This window comes from Cervus elaphus, chromosome 31 (genome assembly GCF_910594005.1).
Source record: "Cervus elaphus chromosome 31, mCerEla1.1, whole genome shotgun sequence".
NCBI lineage: Eukaryota > Metazoa > Chordata > Mammalia > Artiodactyla > Cervidae > Cervus > Cervus elaphus.
In genome coordinates, this window is record NC_057845.1 from 29,650,503 (window position 1) to 29,669,383 (window position 18,881).

Here is an 18,881-nt window from a genome sequence, read left to right on the forward strand (position 1 = left end):
AGTTTAAATATGTCTTAATTTCAATACCAGAAAAGTTTTAAAGACAGTTATGTGTAATTCTTTTTCCTTAAAAAACTGGATAACGTTAAATGGACTTTGAGAGCTCTAGATATAGAAAAAATATAGTATAATACATATTTTAATAAAATAAAGTATCATAACATAGAAACCCACCTACTGAATGTATTTCTTTTTAAGATTCAATTCCACATCGAAATTGTTTCAAAACATAAAAACTTAACAATTTAGTGTACTTCTTTCATAAGACACAGTTATACAGGACAGAGTCAACACTTACTCATCCAAATATGAACCAGAAAGCTTCATTAATTGTATTTCTCATCCACATTCTACTTTTAAAAGATTTACTCAATAATGAAATTAAGTTGTATCATAGAATTAACATAGGTTCAGTCCTTTTTTTACTTATAAATCTATAGTATAAAAAGCAATGTTCAATAAGATGACACAAATAACAAAATACCTTTACGGAGGGAATTGTATTAGTCCCAAAACTCTGCCTCCTTTTATAATGAAAAACCTGAGAACCAGAATGATTAATTTGTACCAGAGTGAAACTAGGCCTGGAACCCTGCCTCTTGTGTCTTTTCTCATATATTATGCTGCTTCATCTGACATGAGTGATTCCTATATGGCTACAAAATATAAAATAATGCCTGTTATTAAGAGTGAAGCAAAACAACTTCTTCCATGTAAAAGTCATCTAATTTATGTTCAAAAATTAGAATTTTTCACTTTATCCAAGTACTTGCTGAAGCATTTTTCTACTCTTTTGGTTTTCCATATGTGTTCTTATTTATTTGTGGTGTAACATCCAACAGAAAATTCATTAAATTCTTTCAGAAATATTATAAAAAAGTTTAGTTAGTTATACATAACTTGACACCCTGCCACTTTTAATATACCTGAAAACATATTTTCACTTATGATAAAAAATGGATACAAATTGATAGTATTTTTTAGTTTAAAAAGTTTTATTACCATATTTTGGAATTTAGATTTAATCACTTAAACACCCTTCTAATTAGATGGCAAGTCAGAGATGTGTTTTAATCTTAAGAAACTGTTTCAACACTAAGCCTTAGTTTATTACCTGAAAGGTGGTCATAACAATAGTACTTACTACATATAAGTAGATTTGTTGTGCATAATATATAAAATATGTAGCTAATATATTTAAAACACCTGGCACCATACCTGACATATTACATACTAATGTTAGTTGTTCGTAGAGTTTAACTGCTATTAAAAACATGATACTATTAAGATCCTGCTGCAATCAAAAACATGGGTAATATTAAGATAGCAAAACATAAAGTATTTTTAGTAGTCTACTTAAAACAATGTGTATTTTTCAATTAAAAGGCAATTTTCTATGTTTAATTCAAAATGATAAAGTGTTCTTTAGATAATAAAAAAATTCACATTAAACGTTTAAGTGGCAATATAACCAATATATGTTAAATAGCATGTGATTTGTAAAACTGAAAGTTAGTGCAACTTACCACTAATACATGTGCTAATCAAAACAAGGTAAATTCAATGTATGATAAACATTTCTCATAAAATTTTTTTAAAAAATTAAGAAATTAGATATCAATGAGAGAGTACACATACAATTAATTTGGTAAAACTCCTTGAATTATTTTTTAAACAAATAAGACATTTCCATATTATATGTACATACCTGGCGTAGGCAAATAACCGACTATCCCATAGAATATGAGTCCCTCTAGGTCCATAATGAAAGTAACAGGACTCAGTCCCATCAAAGTTATTTAGTCCATCTTCTGAATTTTTTGAGGCATGGCTGTGTACCACATCTAAGAGGACTGTAATACCCATGGAATGAGCTGTATCAACCAGTTCTTTCAGCTCTTCAGGAGTTCCGTAACGGCTGAAGGTAAAAGAGACAGTAAAAATAAGATCACTTCATATTTAAAGGAAACAACCAATTCTTTATTGAGAATCAATTGTTTTACCAGAACAGTATTAGATACTTTAAATATGCAAATGTAGTATGATATATTACTTAGACACAGGTCAAAGTTGCTTAATATTTGCTATCAGGCATTTTTATAAGCATTTAATAAAAAATAATCTGACTAGTAACTGTAAATTTATAACCCAATAAAAATTCACATTTTGAGGAGGCAGATAGTAAAATTCCCCTTCTCCATACTCAGAGCATCTGATTTCCATTGCCAAGGCTAGTTGGTTTAAGAGGCATGGTCATTCCTGTCTACATACCTGGCCATCCCTTTGTATATGCATGGCTGGGACTGGGGGGCTCTTAGAATACTTCTTTGAGTATCCTTAGTGGCTTGATTGAGGCCATCTCTACTGCACTCACTTATTCCCAGACTGGAACACCCCAAGTACCAGTGGGCCCTGTCACCACCCAAGCAGGAAAGAGGGGCAGTTCACATGTACATGGATTTGTGTTAAAAATGGTTTTCTAGTCTGTGTGAAATAGGAAACAAAACTCACTACCTAGAGAAAGGCCTTTTTGAACCTTTATAAAGTCTCAATATTGCAGTCAATCATAGTATCAGGGCTTCCCTGATACTTCAGTTGGTAAAGAATCCACCTGCAATGCAGGACACCCCTGTTCGATTCCTGGGTTGGGAAGATTCGCTGGAGAAGGCAGAGGCTACCCACTCCAGTATTCTGGCCTAGAGACTTCCATGGACTGTATAGTCCATGGGGTCGCAAAGAGTCAGACACAACTGAGCAACTTTCACTTCAAATCATAGCATCAACTTTTGCCTTTTAAATAAGTAATCATACTTGTGATGAATTGATTTCTGTCTCTCTTCATCATGACCTACTGCACTATCTAATTTGGCTCCTTCCAGAAGCTTTAGGGGCTTCCAAGATGGCACTAGTGGTAAAGAACCAACCTGCCAATGGTGGAGACATAAGAGATGTGGGTTTGAACCTTGGGTCGGGAAGATCCCTTGGAGGAGGAAACGGTAACCCACTCCAGTATTCTTGTCTGGAGAATCCCATGGACAGAGTAGCCTGGTGGGCTACAGTCCATGGGGTTGCAAAGAGTTGGACACAACTGAAGTGACTTAACACATACAAAAGCTTTAGATTTATCTTATGACACTCTACCCATTACTCTTCTTATCCTAGCTACCTGGCCTCTTTTGCCACTCACTGAAAAGCATGTTCAATGAATAAACAGCCCTAAAGTTTTATTCATTCATTCATTCATTCTACAAATACTTATTAAGCAGTCTACTGTGTGCCATAAATTTTTCTATGCTCTGTGATTCACTAGTGAACAAAATAAACATCACTGGCCTTATGGGATTTGTTTTCTAGTTGGGTGATAGGAAATAAATAAGCAAAATATGTGGAATATCAGATAGCAGTGACTGCTCAAACGAAAAATGAAGCCAGGCCACTAGTGGGAAGGGAAGGTTTGTTATTTTAAATAAGGTCATCAGTGAAAGCTTTACGACTAAGGCAGCATTTTGTTGAAGCTAAGAAAGAAGTAGGGAGCAAGGCATGCAAATATCTAAAGGAAGAGTGTTCAGAAATAAACAGGCTTTGGAGATGGAAATGAGCATCTGAAGAAGAGCAAACGCACTAGTGTGGCTGGAGTGTAATGATCAAGAAAGAGAGGACTCCAGAGACTGTCCAAGACCCAGATAACGTGAGGCCTTCTGGATCAATGTATGACATTTGGCTTTTATTTCAAAAGAGAGCTGAAAATTGTTAGAGTTCTGAGTGACATGAAAGTGAGATGATCTGATTTTCATCTTAAACAGCTGACGTTGGGTACTTTGCAGAAAGTAGTCCATGTGTGGAGCAGAAAGCCAGGGAAGGAGGACAAGAGAATACAGAGTGACCCATTACAGAGCTAATGAAATGACTCAGGTAAGAAGTGGCAATTTGGACAGAGTGGTAGCCACGGGAACAGGAGAAGCAGAAAGATTTGGGATATATTCTGAAGTTACAGGTGGCTAGTTTTCTGATAATTATAGTGTGGTGTAGACCATACAGGGAGAAGGCAAGTATAGTGCAGTTGGCTTAAGTAACTGAAAGACAGAAATGTCATTTATTGCATTAAGGAAAATAACAAGAGAAGAAGGTTAGAAGATAAGAATAGAAATGTAGTCTGGAACAGGTTAAGTATGAGATACATACTAGATATTCCAACCTCAAATAGACACGGTTTGAAGTTCACAACAGAGGTGAGGACTGGGGACTTCAATTTGGTGGTTGGCATATAAAGTGCATTTAAGCCATAAGAAAGAATGAGTCTTAACGAGACCCTAAAGATACTTCATTTAAATACAGAAGGGAATGGAACCAAGGGCTGAGCACTAGGCGGGCCCATCTTTAGTGGTAACAAAGAACAAAGGAAATAAAGAAGAAGCAAGAAAAGATGTGAGAAAAACCACAGGGAAGTTTAATATTCTGAAAGCCAAGAAAAAAAAAGTTGAAAGAAGGTGTGAGTAATCAATTGTGCCAAATGCTGCTGACAGGTCAAGTAAGCTAAGAACTGATGATTGACTTAATATGTGGAGGCCATCAGTACCTTATATAAGAGCAATTTCAGCAAAGAGGTGGAGTACCTACTTGGAACGAGCTCAAGAAAGAAGAGAAGTGGAGGAATTAGGGACAATAAGGACAGATAAGTCGTTCAAGGAGAAATCCTATAAAGAGAAACAAGTAAAGGGATCAGTATCTTTTATCTATGTCTGGAATGCTATCTATGTACTCCCACTTCACCTTCCCCACTAGATAACACCCCCTTTTTAAGATTGAAAACTGTTTATCTCTTAATCATGTTTTAAATCTCAGTTGCAACATCAGTTTAGAGCTAAACTGGTCAAACCATGAGTTCTATGCTATCCGAACAATTTTCCGTCTTCTTCCTAGCTTTTATTACAAGTGGAAATCATAATATATACGATTACTGGATTTCTGTCTAAGATCATGGCGTCTGGTCCCATCACTTCATGGCAAATAGATGGGGAGAAAATGGAAACAGTGACAGACTTTATTTTCTTGGCCTCCAAAATCACTGTAGACAGTGACTGCCATGAAATTAAAAGACGCTTGCTCCTTGGAAGAAAAGCTGTGATAAACCTAGACAGTGTACTAAAAAGCAGAGATATCACTTTGCCCACAAGGACTATATTCAAAGCTATGGCTTTTCCAGTAGTCATGGACAGATGTGAGAGATGGACCATAAAGAAGGAAGAGTGCTGAAGAATTGATGCTTTTGAACTGTGGTGCTCGAGAAGACTCTTGAGAGTCCCTTGGAGAGCAAGATGATCAAACCAGTTAATCCTAAAGGAAATCAGTCCTGAATATTCATTGGAAGGACTGATGCTGAAGCTCCAATACTTCAGCCACCTGATGTGAAAAGTTGACTCACTGGAAAAGACCCTATGCTGGGAAAGATTGAAGCAGAAGGAAAAGGGGACCACGGAGGAAGAGATGGTTGGATGGCAATACTGAATCAATGGACATGAGTTTGAGCAAACTCTGGAGATGGTGAAGGACAGGAAAGCCTGGTGTGCTATAGTCCATGGATTAACAAAGACTCGGACACTACTTAGCAACTGAACAGCAATAAGAGCTGGATTGATGTTTACAAGCCACCACACTGTAAGCTCCATGGGGCAAAGTTGGACGTGTGCAACTTGTGGTCATTCAGATCAGTACCTCTCCAACTGCACAGGACCCTCTGATGTTTTTATGCTCAGAGAGTCATATGCCTTGGATTTCAGCCTGGGAAGAAGGACAGTTCTGTGGGTAGTTTAAGTCCCACCAAGGGCCTTCTCAGTTACCTTCCTACATAAGTGAGTCTCTTTCCAGAAAAGGATATGAGCTCCAGCAATAATGGTTTCACTAAGTCAGTATTTTCTGACTAAAGCTTAGCCTCCAAACATGACAATTTCAGCAGGCTAACTGGATTTTCTGTACCAGAAATCATTTCATGACAAGCAGTGTTAAATCAGGCTAGTCTCTAAGGTTTGATGAGAGAAAAATCTATGATCTTAAAAGAAAATGCTCAGATTTTATTAACTCTGTTAACCCTAAGTAGGTCATAAGATATCATATGGAATACAGAAATTCATTCCATTTTTAAATTTTTTTGTTCACATAAGAAAATGGATATCATGTCCTTCATTTTACCTTGAAGCTGCAAAGAAGCTTGTGATTTGGTAACCAAAACTGGCATAGTAAGCATGTTCCATGATCGCCATCAACTGAACGCAATTATATCCTGTATAAGCAAAGGTCAAATAGAGATTAAAAGCCACATATAAAAAAAAAGTAATAAAAAAATACATAAACACAGCCCCCTGTTTAAAAGGCATTAGGTTTCACACATAATCTAAGGTCTGGTCACTTTAAAAAGTTCTACTACTTTAACATCTTTTTCTTGTCTGACCTTCTAACACAAAATTGGACAGTTAGTTCTTGAGGGTTATAGTCTAGCTATTTGAAATGTCTTCATTTTAACAAGTAATAAATGATATGCAAATATACTCAATTTGGCTTTAGAATATTAAAGATGACAATCTGCATATGATAAACTTCAGTTACACTTGTAATATTCATTTTGAAGATTATGAAAGCCAAATAAAAGTAACTGATTGCATGCCATATACATTATTTCACCTTTTTCTTTATATTTCTCTTATTTCTAGCCTAAGATATACCATCAAATCAATTTTTCTAAAAGGTGGCTTTTATGAAGCCAGCATTAATGCTTCCATTTTCCACTTCCATTTCCATTTTTAGGTGTTTCTAGCACCTAAAAAATTACTCTACAGTCATCCATGTATAAACCTGTGTGCACACACACACAAGTACACACACATACATCTTTCCTTGCTCTATCTGAAAATGTTTTGCTTTAACTCTAAATGAACTGACTCAAAAAGATAGGTATGTCTTTTTAAAAGCTCTTAATACTTAAAAATACTTATTAATGTGTTTTTAATGTAAGCAAATAATCAGACTAGAATAAATTTTGGTCTTTTTAAAAAACTAAAAAATTCTTTTTCTTCAAAGAAAAATTTGGTAAAATTTTCAAATATGATTTGACTGTCTTCTGCACTGTACATAGAAAATGTTCCTATTCTGTTCTCAAAATTTAATTCATGTTAGTATAACTTCTTGTGCACATATTTTAGTATATAATTAACACTGGAACAATTATAAATTCACATTCAGAAGTAGGGATTCATAAGTTTAAAGGACAACATAAACTCCATGATTCAGTATCTGTTGAGACGTTATTATCTTTGGCTTTGCTGTTAAAAAAGAAACAAATTAGCTCTCTCAGTTTAAATATGTGTGTAAACTATTTCTCAATAATATGTCAAGTATAATACTTCATAAAAATTATAGAGTTTGTTTTTTATTTCTCCATTATGTAATAAGTATTAATCTTATGAGCAAATATCAACTTATATATTTTATTATTCATTTTATGTCATTAAACATTCCTAAACTTATTTAACAAATTCCAGGAGATGGTGAAGGACAGGGAAGTCTGGCATGCTGTAGTCCATAGGGTCGTAAAGAGTTGGACATGACTTAGTGACTGAACAACAAGAAAATTATTTATGGCGACAGTACTGGACTATGAAATTCAAACACAAAGAAAAAGAAAATGCCTGTGCTGCTGAAAGTTCTGTAAGATATAGGTCATAAACAATTTATTACAGCATGAGATGAGAGAACATCTCAAATATAACAACCTTAATATAATATCTATTAAATATAATTCACATTAACTTCTCCATACATTTAATTAATTATGGTTTCTGGAACCTGACCTCACCATCTCAGGTAATCAAAATACCTATATAAATGAAAACTTCCTCTAGCCAAAATGTGGACTGCCTATTAGAAACAGACTAATTAAAAGTAGTTTATCTTTCTGCCTAGCTACTGGAGCAGGTGCTAATATGCTGTGAAACGATGAGAAAAAAACCTATAAAAAGAAGATAACAGACTTAGAGCATTCCCCATCAATAATCCAACACTATACCATTCACTCTCTTGTTTGTTCCCATGAAGATAGGGTCTGTCATTAGAGTACAATATACAAACATCTAGAACAATGTGTCTCACACAGAAAGATGCACCATAAATATCTGTCAAATAAGTCATCCTAACAGAAGCTATATCTACAATGACTCTGAAACAAAATGAGTTCCAGTTACTTACAAATGTAAGATCTTTTCCCCTAACAGAGCAAACCGAACAGGCTATAATCAATGACCACTTAAATTGATAAAAATTCTCTCCTGCAGAAAAGTAATTATGCTTATGTATTTATCTACAATTTTGGAAGCCATCAATTCACATTACTTAAAATTGAAATTGGAATAATATCTTGAATTCTTATGTTCTATCTTTATTCCATTTCTCTTTTCTATGCTATCACTATTACAAGGCAATTTGAGAAGCCTAAAATAAAATGCATTTCTATTACATATTTAATCTCTTAACACAAAAAAAAGACACTTGTAATTAGCTTTTCTAATAAGAGAACAGACTCATTAAAATTTTATCTGAATAAAAATCACAGTTATTACTTACCAAGGTCTTTGATTCTTGGTAGTACATTGCATGTAAAATGTTTATAAGAAGCTATTTTTCCTTCATAGGAAGAAATTCCCACGTGAGATTCATAAATTCGTAGACCTTTTGGCTTCTTTGGTTTGGAATGTTTAAACTACAGAATATTAAAATTACATATAGAATTAGACCAAAAATGCAGATATGACACTAACATGTTAAATGAAATGATGAATTAACTCAAACACTTTGAAACTACTTTCACATATGAAAGGCACTGTCTACCTCCATTAAAATTTCTTTTGGGAAAAAAAATCCTTGTTAGGATCGTGATAATAGACCTATATTAAAAGAGAAGTCATGCAATGACTTATGGCTTATCACTGACTGAAGGTGTATTTTGAGCCTAAGCCTTAGAGAAAACATAAGAACTGTGAAATGAATATATAATTATTAAATGCAAAGTGTTTATCAACAAGCTTCAATAACTTAAAGGACAGAAAATTGAGCTCAAAGATACTTATAACTCTTGTCAGTAAGACTGCCTTAAAAAATTACTCCAATTAATGTGAAACAGATCGCCAGCCCAGGTGTGATGGATGGTACAGGGTGCTCAGGGCTGTTGCACTGGGATGACCTTGAGGGATGGGGTGAGGAGGGAGGTGGGAGGGGGGTTCAGGATGGGAACACATGGACACCCATGGCTGATTCATGTCAATGTATAGCAAAAACCATACAATATTGTAAAGTAACTAGCCTCCAATTAAAATAAATTAACTAAAAAAAATTACTCCAATTAATACATCCTGAAAAAACATACATTCACGAGACATGGTCATTGTTCCTAAGGACCCTGATTCTGCTTCAGACCCAAATAGTGAGAAATATTACACCACTGGAGTCTTTGATTAATTGAAATTTTATTTTAAATGTTTAAAAATCATTTTTAAAATGTTTAAATCCTTATCGCGTAGTACACATAGATTTACTGTTCTGCCCTACCCCTATTTCAGAAACACACCCTCAAATAAAAACTCACTTTTACATTTTTATTGGCTATAGATGATGGGCTCTGATATATGTATAGCAAACAGGTGCACTATGATGTAAAATATTAAATCGGTGGTGAAGAGAGAAGTTGAACATGACTATAAAAGTTATAAAAGTAAAAATTAATTTTCCTAGGAATATTGGGCAAGCATTTATTTAAAGATGTGTTGTTCTCACTTTATACGAGTATTCTGGATCCCAGTGTATCCAATCATAGTTCACATTACCGCCTTCACGAGTCACATACTTTGCCCACGGTGAAATACGGTACAAGATTTCTCCACTTTTACTCCTGATAACAAGCTAAAAAGAGAACAAGATGTTATTGTCTTAAAATACTTCCAAAACTCTAAGCTAATGCATGATAGTCTATGAGCACTGTGACAAGGAAGGAACGGGGGAATGTGCTTAAGAATCTACACTGCCATCCAGATGTGTGACTTTAAGGATGTTTAAATTCTATGAACCTTGCTCTCCTCATCTGCCACGGTATATGATCCTTAAAGTCATTTCCAGCTTGAATATTTTATGATTCTCTGGCAATTTCCATCATTGCCAACCAACCATTATAGTAGTTAATTAAAGTAAGCATAGAGTAGATAGTAAAAAGACACAAATATTATTGCAAGCTACTGTCAATAAATCAATCAACAGAAGGAACAAATCTTACTATATTAAAAAAAAAAAAGGTGATGAGTTATATCACCATCTCTTCCTTTTTCTTTTCATAGCAATTAATGATAACGTTTTCAAGAGGCTAAAGGAGAAAAATGGGTTTTGATTAATAACTGCATTATATAGACAAACACTACCTTTCAAATATTTTTCACTTTTTACTTCTTGTACACCTTATTCCAAGTATGCTTTACCATATGAAACCAAACATTTTCCTTTTTAACCGTTTATTTCTATATTTGCCAACAGTATCACTAATCCTATCAGTACAAAAAATAACAATGAAAATGCAAAGGCAATTTTTACAGAATCCACCAGTTTTCGACTTAATACTGAATATACGGCTTTGAATTTATCAGCATGGTTAGAGAACAAAGTGAGCTACATGAACAGAGTTTCCAAGTAACTATAGTTTTTTTAAGTTTTTTTTTTTAATTAATTAAGCCTTCTAAAAGCAGGCAGCGTGTAACAAAAAATGTTCAGATCAGGAACTGATCTAAATGCTGAGTGATCAGTACACCCTAAGCATTAAGAAAGAACATATTCCTCAGTCGCCTTTAACTGAGAAAAGCTCAAGTATGCATAATTCTTGGTAATTATTTGTAGAATGCTCTATAGCTTAGAAAGGACTTTCACAGTCATATCTCACTTGATTCCAGGGAATCTTTATAACCCAAATATTAAGTGAGATTAAATGAGCAGCCAGAGTCCCAAAGTTACCAAGTGGTAGAACCAAAAGCTGAGCAGAGCTTCTGACACTCACTTCCTTTTGCTTAACAGGCTTTCATGGCACTTCCCTTAGACACCGAAAAAGAATAAATCATGATTTAAGATGAAGGGGACAGGTGAGTGGTAAAAAGAAATGTCTAACTTACATGAGCTCAATTTTATCTCTTTAGTTATGCCTCCCACTTATTAAAGCCTATCACAGCTAAGTACTACTATTATTCAAATAGTTATCACAAAAACATAAATGAATAAGATTAACAGTGTACAGGAGTATTTTATTTCCCAAAATAAGTTCCTTAAGTCACATACATTTCTAGTATAATACACACAGTGTTATATGTGAGAAAAGGCTTTTTTGCTCACTCTTCAACCCAGGACAGGCTATGGGGAAATAAAATACCAGAAATCGTTGTTTCATGAATAGCACCCTGCCTAATCCATCCACCTATCTTTTCTCTTTTTTGCAAATGACTCTACAATCCCCTCAAAGGATGATCACGAATCAATTATTATTTTTCAGGTGTCTGCTGGCAGAGAGAATATTTAAAACGTCAAGCAAAGAACATATAGAATTTCCTTATGCTGAACATAATTTCCACATTCTTTGGAAAATTACTTGTCTTACAGTACACATGAACGTCTTTGGAGGCTTCTGAGTAATAGAAGCTGGAAGGAAGATTCCTTCTTTGGGTCTTCCTTGCTCCTACATTGTTTGCTGGATATACTCACAATATAAGGTCCTGTTGATTACAGAGCCCATTTCTCAGAATTGTGTTTGTGGCAAGCAACCCTGAGCAATGAGATAATGTTTTCTGTGAAGACAATGGACAGGCTTCCTTAAGGCTTCTATAACAGAAGGTAAATACTCCTCAGCTATGAGGCAAACTAACTGTGTGCATAGCATCAATCTACACCACACAACATTATCCCTATAAGACGTGGAAAACAAGGGGAACTACTACTAACAAGGGGAACTACTACTAACAAGGGGAACTACTACTAACAAGGGGAACTCCTGCAAGTCTGATTCAGGAGTCCCGTGTTTTCTACCAAAATCCATGAAACAGTAACAGGTTAACTTATCAGCTTGAAGGTACAACAAAATAAAATCCTACACCCGACAATGGATTATTTACTCATTCCTGAATGACTTTAATATTTTTGTTACCAAAAGTTCCAGTTCTTCATTTCTATTAGTGTTTTATATTAGACATTCCTATTCATCAATTTTTATAATGTTGAAGGTTGACATGGAAACTTTTAATTATCCAATCCTTTCCTTTTTTTTTTTTTTTTTTTTTAGCAATAAAAGTAGAGCCTGGATCTCTGAATGATATGTAAAACAAAGCTTCCCACCAAATCTGGAACATTTCACTATAATCATTACAGAGAAGGGAAATAAATTTCTTGATTCTTCAGGCTCCTGAATTGAAGGGATTTTTGCTACAGAAGTTTAGGTTTTCTGAAGAAATATACTTGCTGACAGTAGCCACCTCTCTTTGCCTTTGATTTGTTGTTTCTAAACTGTGTTGTAATAACGAAGAGTATTGTGAAAGTGAAAGTCGCTTAGTCGTGTCCGACTCTTTGCAACCCCATGGACTGTACAGTCCATTGAATTCTCCAGGCCAGAACACTGGAGTGGGTAACGTTTCTCTTCTCCAGGGGCTCTTCCCAACCCAGGGACGGAACCGGGGTCTCCCGCATTGCAGGCGGATTCTTTACCAGCTGAGCCACAAGGGAAGCCCAAGAGTCTTATAGTAAATCTAAATAACTCAAACTTGAGAGACAATCCAATGGGTAAAAAATACGGCTTTTCTGGACTAAGCTCTGCTCCCAAAATCTTTTCGGAGGGAGAAAGAGGAGAGATGAGTACACTTCCTGAATTTGTGCTTGCTTGAGTTCAGATTCAGATAAAAGATTTTTTAGATGAAATAAGACTTTATATCATTAATTTACAACCTCAAAATAGCACATGTTATATGGCAAATTGAAAAGAAAGAGCTAGCTTGACTGATTTTTCTTTTTTTTTTTTTTACTGATTTTTCAACAATAAAGTCTAATAGGTGATGGACAGAAGTGTTTTCTCAGTACTAGCAAACTGAAAATCTTATTCACTACTAATATGAGTATAAAACAGCATGAATATTCTAAACAGCAATTTGACAATAAGAATCTAAAATTTTTTAAAAAGTAATTCTCAATGACTCAGCAGTTCTAATTATAGAAGTTTGTCCTGTGGAAATAATCAGAGAAGTGCCAAAAGAACTATATTGTTATCTATTAATCTTAGTATTATATTTATTAGCAAAAATAAAATGTTTGAATAGTGTATGCTTGTTAAAAATTATACAGTGAATTATATTGAAGGTTACAAGAAAATTCTTTCAATTTATACCAAAGAATGCATGAGAAGTGAAAAGTGAAGTTGCTCAGTCGGGTCCGACTCTGTGCGACCCCATGGACTGTAGCCTACCAGGCTCCTCTGTCCTTGGGATTTTCCAGGCAAGAGTACTGGAGTGGGTTGCCATTTCCTTCTCCAGGGGATCTTTTCGACCCAGGGATCGAACCCAGGTCTCCCGCATTGTAGGCAGACACTTTTACTGTCTGAGCCACCAGGAAATATCTTTGTAATGTGAATACATACAAACTCAGAGGCTAAAAGCTATTTAAGAAACAGAAAAAATACTGAGATGGTTGCCTATGGACAGATAAATTAATAATAGCTTTTATCTTCCAGTTGTATCTTTCTATATTGCTATCAATTTATTTCCTTGTAGAGCTTCTATAATCATTAGAAGAAAAGTATTTTGATAAGGATTGATAATAGATTAATTACATAATTGGGTACACATTTGTGGACTTCTGCTGAAGGTGCACATAAGTGTGTGTATAAATGTTAAAAACAAAACTTTAAAAATTATATTAATATCACCACATATCACTCCAAAAAAATCAAATCACTTTAAAAGAATATACTAAAGAAAATAATATGAAGAATTTTGTAGGGGAAATTGATAATTTATATAATTATAATGCTTCATAACTTAGTAAACATGACATTAGACTCCTTTTTCAATGAGTCAAATTATTTCATTGACTTATGGGAGGTTAACATCAAAAAACATTATGAAATTAGGGAGTGAATAAAATGAACTTCTACCTGAGAAAAACTCAGATTGACTTAATGAACTATATGAAGTCAAGTTTTATTTACAAACTGACATTTAAAACTTGAATATAAAATATAAGAAATAGTTTGGTAAAATAGGGAAGAAGTAAAAAAATTATGTCTATGTGTATATTCATTCAATCCAGGAATATCTTTTGAAATGCTTCTTGTTAAAGGATATCGTTCCTTTCAACTGGAAAATTAGTGAGATGCTTCTCAGGTGGCCAACAATTTTATATGAAAACAGAGGATGTGTTCAACCGGTTAGAAGTGTTAGTATATTCTGTAAACTGGTACTGCATGTAACTCTCAGTTTCATGACTGAATGTAGCAAATCAAGAGAAAAGGCACAGATGTTGAGACATATAATTCAATTTGCCCAGGTTATATTGGTAAAATCACAACTACATTCTATGAAGAAAATCTTTTCTTTAAAAACAAAGCAGGTGAAAAGAAAGAAATTAATAAAGATAACTTTAATAGAGTATAGGTCAAAGTTAAAAGAAGCAAAGTAACTTCTATTGATGAAGCAACGATCTCTTTTAAATAACCTCTTATTATAAAATATCTAAAGTAATTGATATTATATGTAATATATAAATATATAAGCATATAAAATATAAAATGTGTAATTGATAACATATACATATTTCCAAAGAAATAGGTACAATCATACCAACATGCAATGCTAAATATCAGTATTATACTGCATGTTTTTAAAATATGAAAAAAAAATATATGTATATAGAGAGAAAGATAAATATATACAGGAAGAACATATAATAATTTAAAGTAACTTTTAGAACAGAGTGGGACAAAAATAAAAAAGCTGCTGCTGCTGCTAAGTCACTTCAGTCATGTCCAACTCTGTGTGACCCCATAGACGGCAGCCTACCAGGCTCCTCCATCCATGGGATTTTCCAGGCAAGAGTACTGGAGTGGGTTGCCATTGCCTTCTCCGAAAATAAAAAAGAACATTAGAAAAAGTAATTGTTATTGTTGTTTAGCTGCTAAGTTGTGTTTGATGCTTTGTGACCCCATGGGCTGCAGGTAATCATTGCTGAGCTTCAGAATTGATGAGAGCCTTCCAAAAAAAATGAATTTGTAATGTGCAGCTTTTGCTGCTAGACTACTCCCATGTAATTATTTCCAGAGGTTGAACAAAAAAGTATTTACATGGTACAAATAAAATTTAATGTAAGAAGAAGCCAACGGGCTATTTTTTACCCAATACTTGATATATTTGTTTCATTTAACAGATTAGACTATTTAAATAAATAGATGATCAGTCGACAATAACAATAATATTACTTCTTTCTGTGATTTCTATTTAGGAATATCAGAAACACTATCTAATATTAAAAGGCTACTTATTTTATTGTGAACTTCAGTTTATATTTCAACTAATGAGAAAAGGAAGCTAAGACACTGATAAAAGTATCAAGGCAGTTTTCTAATAACATAATAATTACTGTTGTTATTATTATTATTTTTTAGAAAATAATTTTCTAATAATAATAAGGTCCTCCTATATAAATGCACTATGTGGATAAACTTTCATAAAAGGACAAATAATACATTGGTAAAAATATATAGATTAGAATTACATATGAGCTAAAATTGGCATTATCATTATTTAGATATTGAGCCTCATATGGTTACCAATAAAATTACTTTGTTATTTGAAATTTTAAAATTTTCCTTTTAATTTTTCTGGATATTAGAGTTCATAGTGAAGTCGCTCAGTCATGTCTGACTCTTTGCGACCCCATGGACTGTAGCCTACCAGGCTTCTCAGTCCATGGAATTTTCCAGGCAAGAGTACTGGAGTGGGTTGCCATTTCCTTCTCCAGGGGATCTTCCCAACCCAGGGATCGAACCTGGGTCTCCCACACTGAAGGCAGATGCTTTACCGTCTAAGCCACCAGGGAAGCCCTATGTTTCCATCTTTGTTTCATAACTTATTTAATAATTTTCAATTAAACATATGGAGAAGAGAAACGTTACCCACTTACATATACCCACATATAAGCATATAAACTTATCATAAAAAACTGTCACACCCTGTGATGTCCTTAACATCTACAATGCTCAGAGACTGAGGGAGGTAGAAAAGAGAGTAAACGATTAGACTGAGGCTAAGTTCTTATGTTAAGCAGTACTGGACATTATACAAAATAAAAGACAAGACAATATTCTTGCTAGCAGCTTGACAAAGAAACGACAAAAATCAGTTGAATTTCAAAAGCAGTAATCTATTGATGGATTTTCACTGGCTCCCATTATTTTCAGTTCAGTTCAATTGCTCCGTCATGTCCAACTATTTGTGACCCATGGACTGCAGCACGCCAGGCCTCCCTGTCCATCACCAACTCCCAGAGTTTACTCAAACTCATGTCCACTGAGTAACTGATGCCATCCAAACATCTTATCCTCTGTTGTCCCCTTCTCCTCCTGTCCTCAATCTTTTCTAGCATCAGGGTCTTTTCAAATGAGTCAGTTCTTTGCATCAGGTGGCCAAAATATTGGAGTTTCAGCTTCAACATCAATCCTAACAATGAATGCCAGGACTGATTTCCTTTAGGATGGACTGGTTAGATTTCCTTGCAGTCCAAGACTCTCAAGAGTCTTCTCCAACACCACAATTCAAAAGCATCAACTCTTTGGCACTTAGCTTTCTTTATAGTCCAACTCTCACTTCCATACATAACTAGTGGAAAAACCATAGCTTTGACTACATGGACCTTTGTTGACAAAGTAATGTCTCTGCTTTTTAATATGCTATCTAAGTTGGTCAAAACTTTCCTTCCAAGGAGTATGTGTCTTTTAATTTCATGGCTGCAGTCACCATCTGCAGTGATTTTGGAGTCCCCCTAAAAATAAAGCCAGCCACTGTTTTCACTGTTTCCCCATCTATTTGCCAAGAAGTGATGTGACCAGATGCCATGATCTTAGTTTTCTGAATGTTGAGCTTTAAGCCAACATTTTTTCTCTCCTCTTTCACTTTCATCAAGAGGGTCTTTAGTTCTTCTTCGTTTTCTGGCTTAAGGGTCGTGTCATCTGCATATATGAGGTTATTGATATTTCTCCCGGCAATCTTCATTCCAGCTTGTGCTTCACCCAGCCCAGCGTTTCTCATGATGTACTCTGAATGTAAGTTAAATAAGCAGGGTGACAATATACAGCCTTGATGTGCTCCTTTCCATATTTGGAACCAGTCTGTTGTTCCATGTCCAGTTCTAACTGTTGCTTCCTGACCAGCATACAGGTTTCTCAAGAGGTAGGTCAGGTGGTCTGGGATTCCCATCTCTTTCAGAATTTTCCACAGTTTATAGTGGTCCACACAGTCAAAGGCTTTGGCATAGTCAATAAAGCAGAAATAAATGTTTTTCTGGAATTCTCTTGCTTTTTCAATGATTCAGCAAATGTTGGCAATTTGATCTCTGGTTCCTCTGCCTTTTCTAAATCCAGCTTGAACATCTGGAAGGTCATGGTTCATGTATTGCTGAAGCCTTGCTTAGAGAATTTTGAGCTTTACTTTACTAGCGTGTGAGATGAGTGCAATTGTGCAGTAATTTGAGCATTCTTTGGCATTGCCTTTTTTGGGAATGGAATGAAAACTGACCTTTTCCAGTCCTGTGGCCACTGCTGAGTTTTCCAAATTTGCTGGCATATTGAGTGCAGCAAGTTCACAGTATCATCTTTCAGGATTTGAAATTGCTCAACTGGAATTCCATCACCTCCACTAGCTTTGTTCATAGTGACGCTTCCTAAGGCCCACTTGACTTCACATTCCAGGATGTCTGGCTCTAGGTGAGTGATCACACCATCATGGTTATCTGGGTCATGAAGATCTTTTTTGTATAGTTCTTCTGTGTATTCTTGCCACCTCTTCTTAATATCTTCTGCTTCTGTTAGGTCCATACCATTTCTGTCCTTTATTGAGCCCATCTTTGCATGAAATGTTCCCTTGGTATCTCTAATTATCTTGAAGAGATCTCTAGTCTTTCCCATTCTGTTGTTTTCCTCTATTTCTTTGCACTGATCACTAAGGAAGGCTTTCTTATCTCTCCTTGCCATTCTTTGGAACTATGCATTCAAATAGGTATATCTTTCCTTTTCTCCTTTGCTTTTTGCTTCTCTTCTTTTCACAGCTATTTGTAAGGCCTCCTCAGATAGCCATTTTGCTTTTTTGCATTTCTTTTTCTTAGGGATGGTCTTGATCCCTGTCTCCTGTACAATATCATGAACCTCCATCCATAGTTCATCACGTACTCTGTCTATCAGATCTAGCCCCTTAAATCTAATTCTCACTTCCACTGTAAAATCGTAAGAGAGTTGATTTAGGTCATACCTGAATGATCTAGTGGTTTTCCCCACTTTCTTCAATTTAAGTCTGAATTTGGCAATAAGGAGTTCATGATCTGAGCCACAGTCAACTCCTGGTCTTGTTTTTGCTGACTGTATACAGCTTCTCCATCTTTGGCTGCAAAGAATATAATCAATCTGGTTTTGGTGTTAGCCATCTGGTGATGTCCATGTATAGAGTCTTCTCTTATGTTGTTGGAAGAGGATGTTTGCTATGACCAGTGCGTTCTCTTGGCAAAACTCTACTAGCCTTTGCCCTGCTTCATTCTGTACTCCAAGGCCAAATTTGTCTGTTCCTCCA

At 35.0% G+C, this 18,881-nt stretch overlaps 1 protein-coding gene across 1 annotated transcript in view; it reads right to left on the reverse strand.

Annotated features, from left to right (window-relative positions):
- Positions 1–18,881, reverse strand: part of GBE1 (1,4-alpha-glucan branching enzyme 1) — a 290,669-nt gene that overhangs the window by 135,931 nt on the left and 135,857 nt on the right. The window contains exons 4-7 of the mRNA XM_043892923.1: positions 9,817–9,942; positions 8,611–8,746; positions 6,187–6,277; positions 1,709–1,918 (exon numbers count right to left, since the gene is read on the reverse strand). Of these exons, the coding sequence (XP_043748858.1) occupies positions 1,709–1,918; positions 6,187–6,277; positions 8,611–8,746; positions 9,817–9,942 (563 nt within the window). The remainder of the gene's footprint in view (positions 1–1,708; positions 1,919–6,186; positions 6,278–8,610; positions 8,747–9,816; positions 9,943–18,881) is intronic.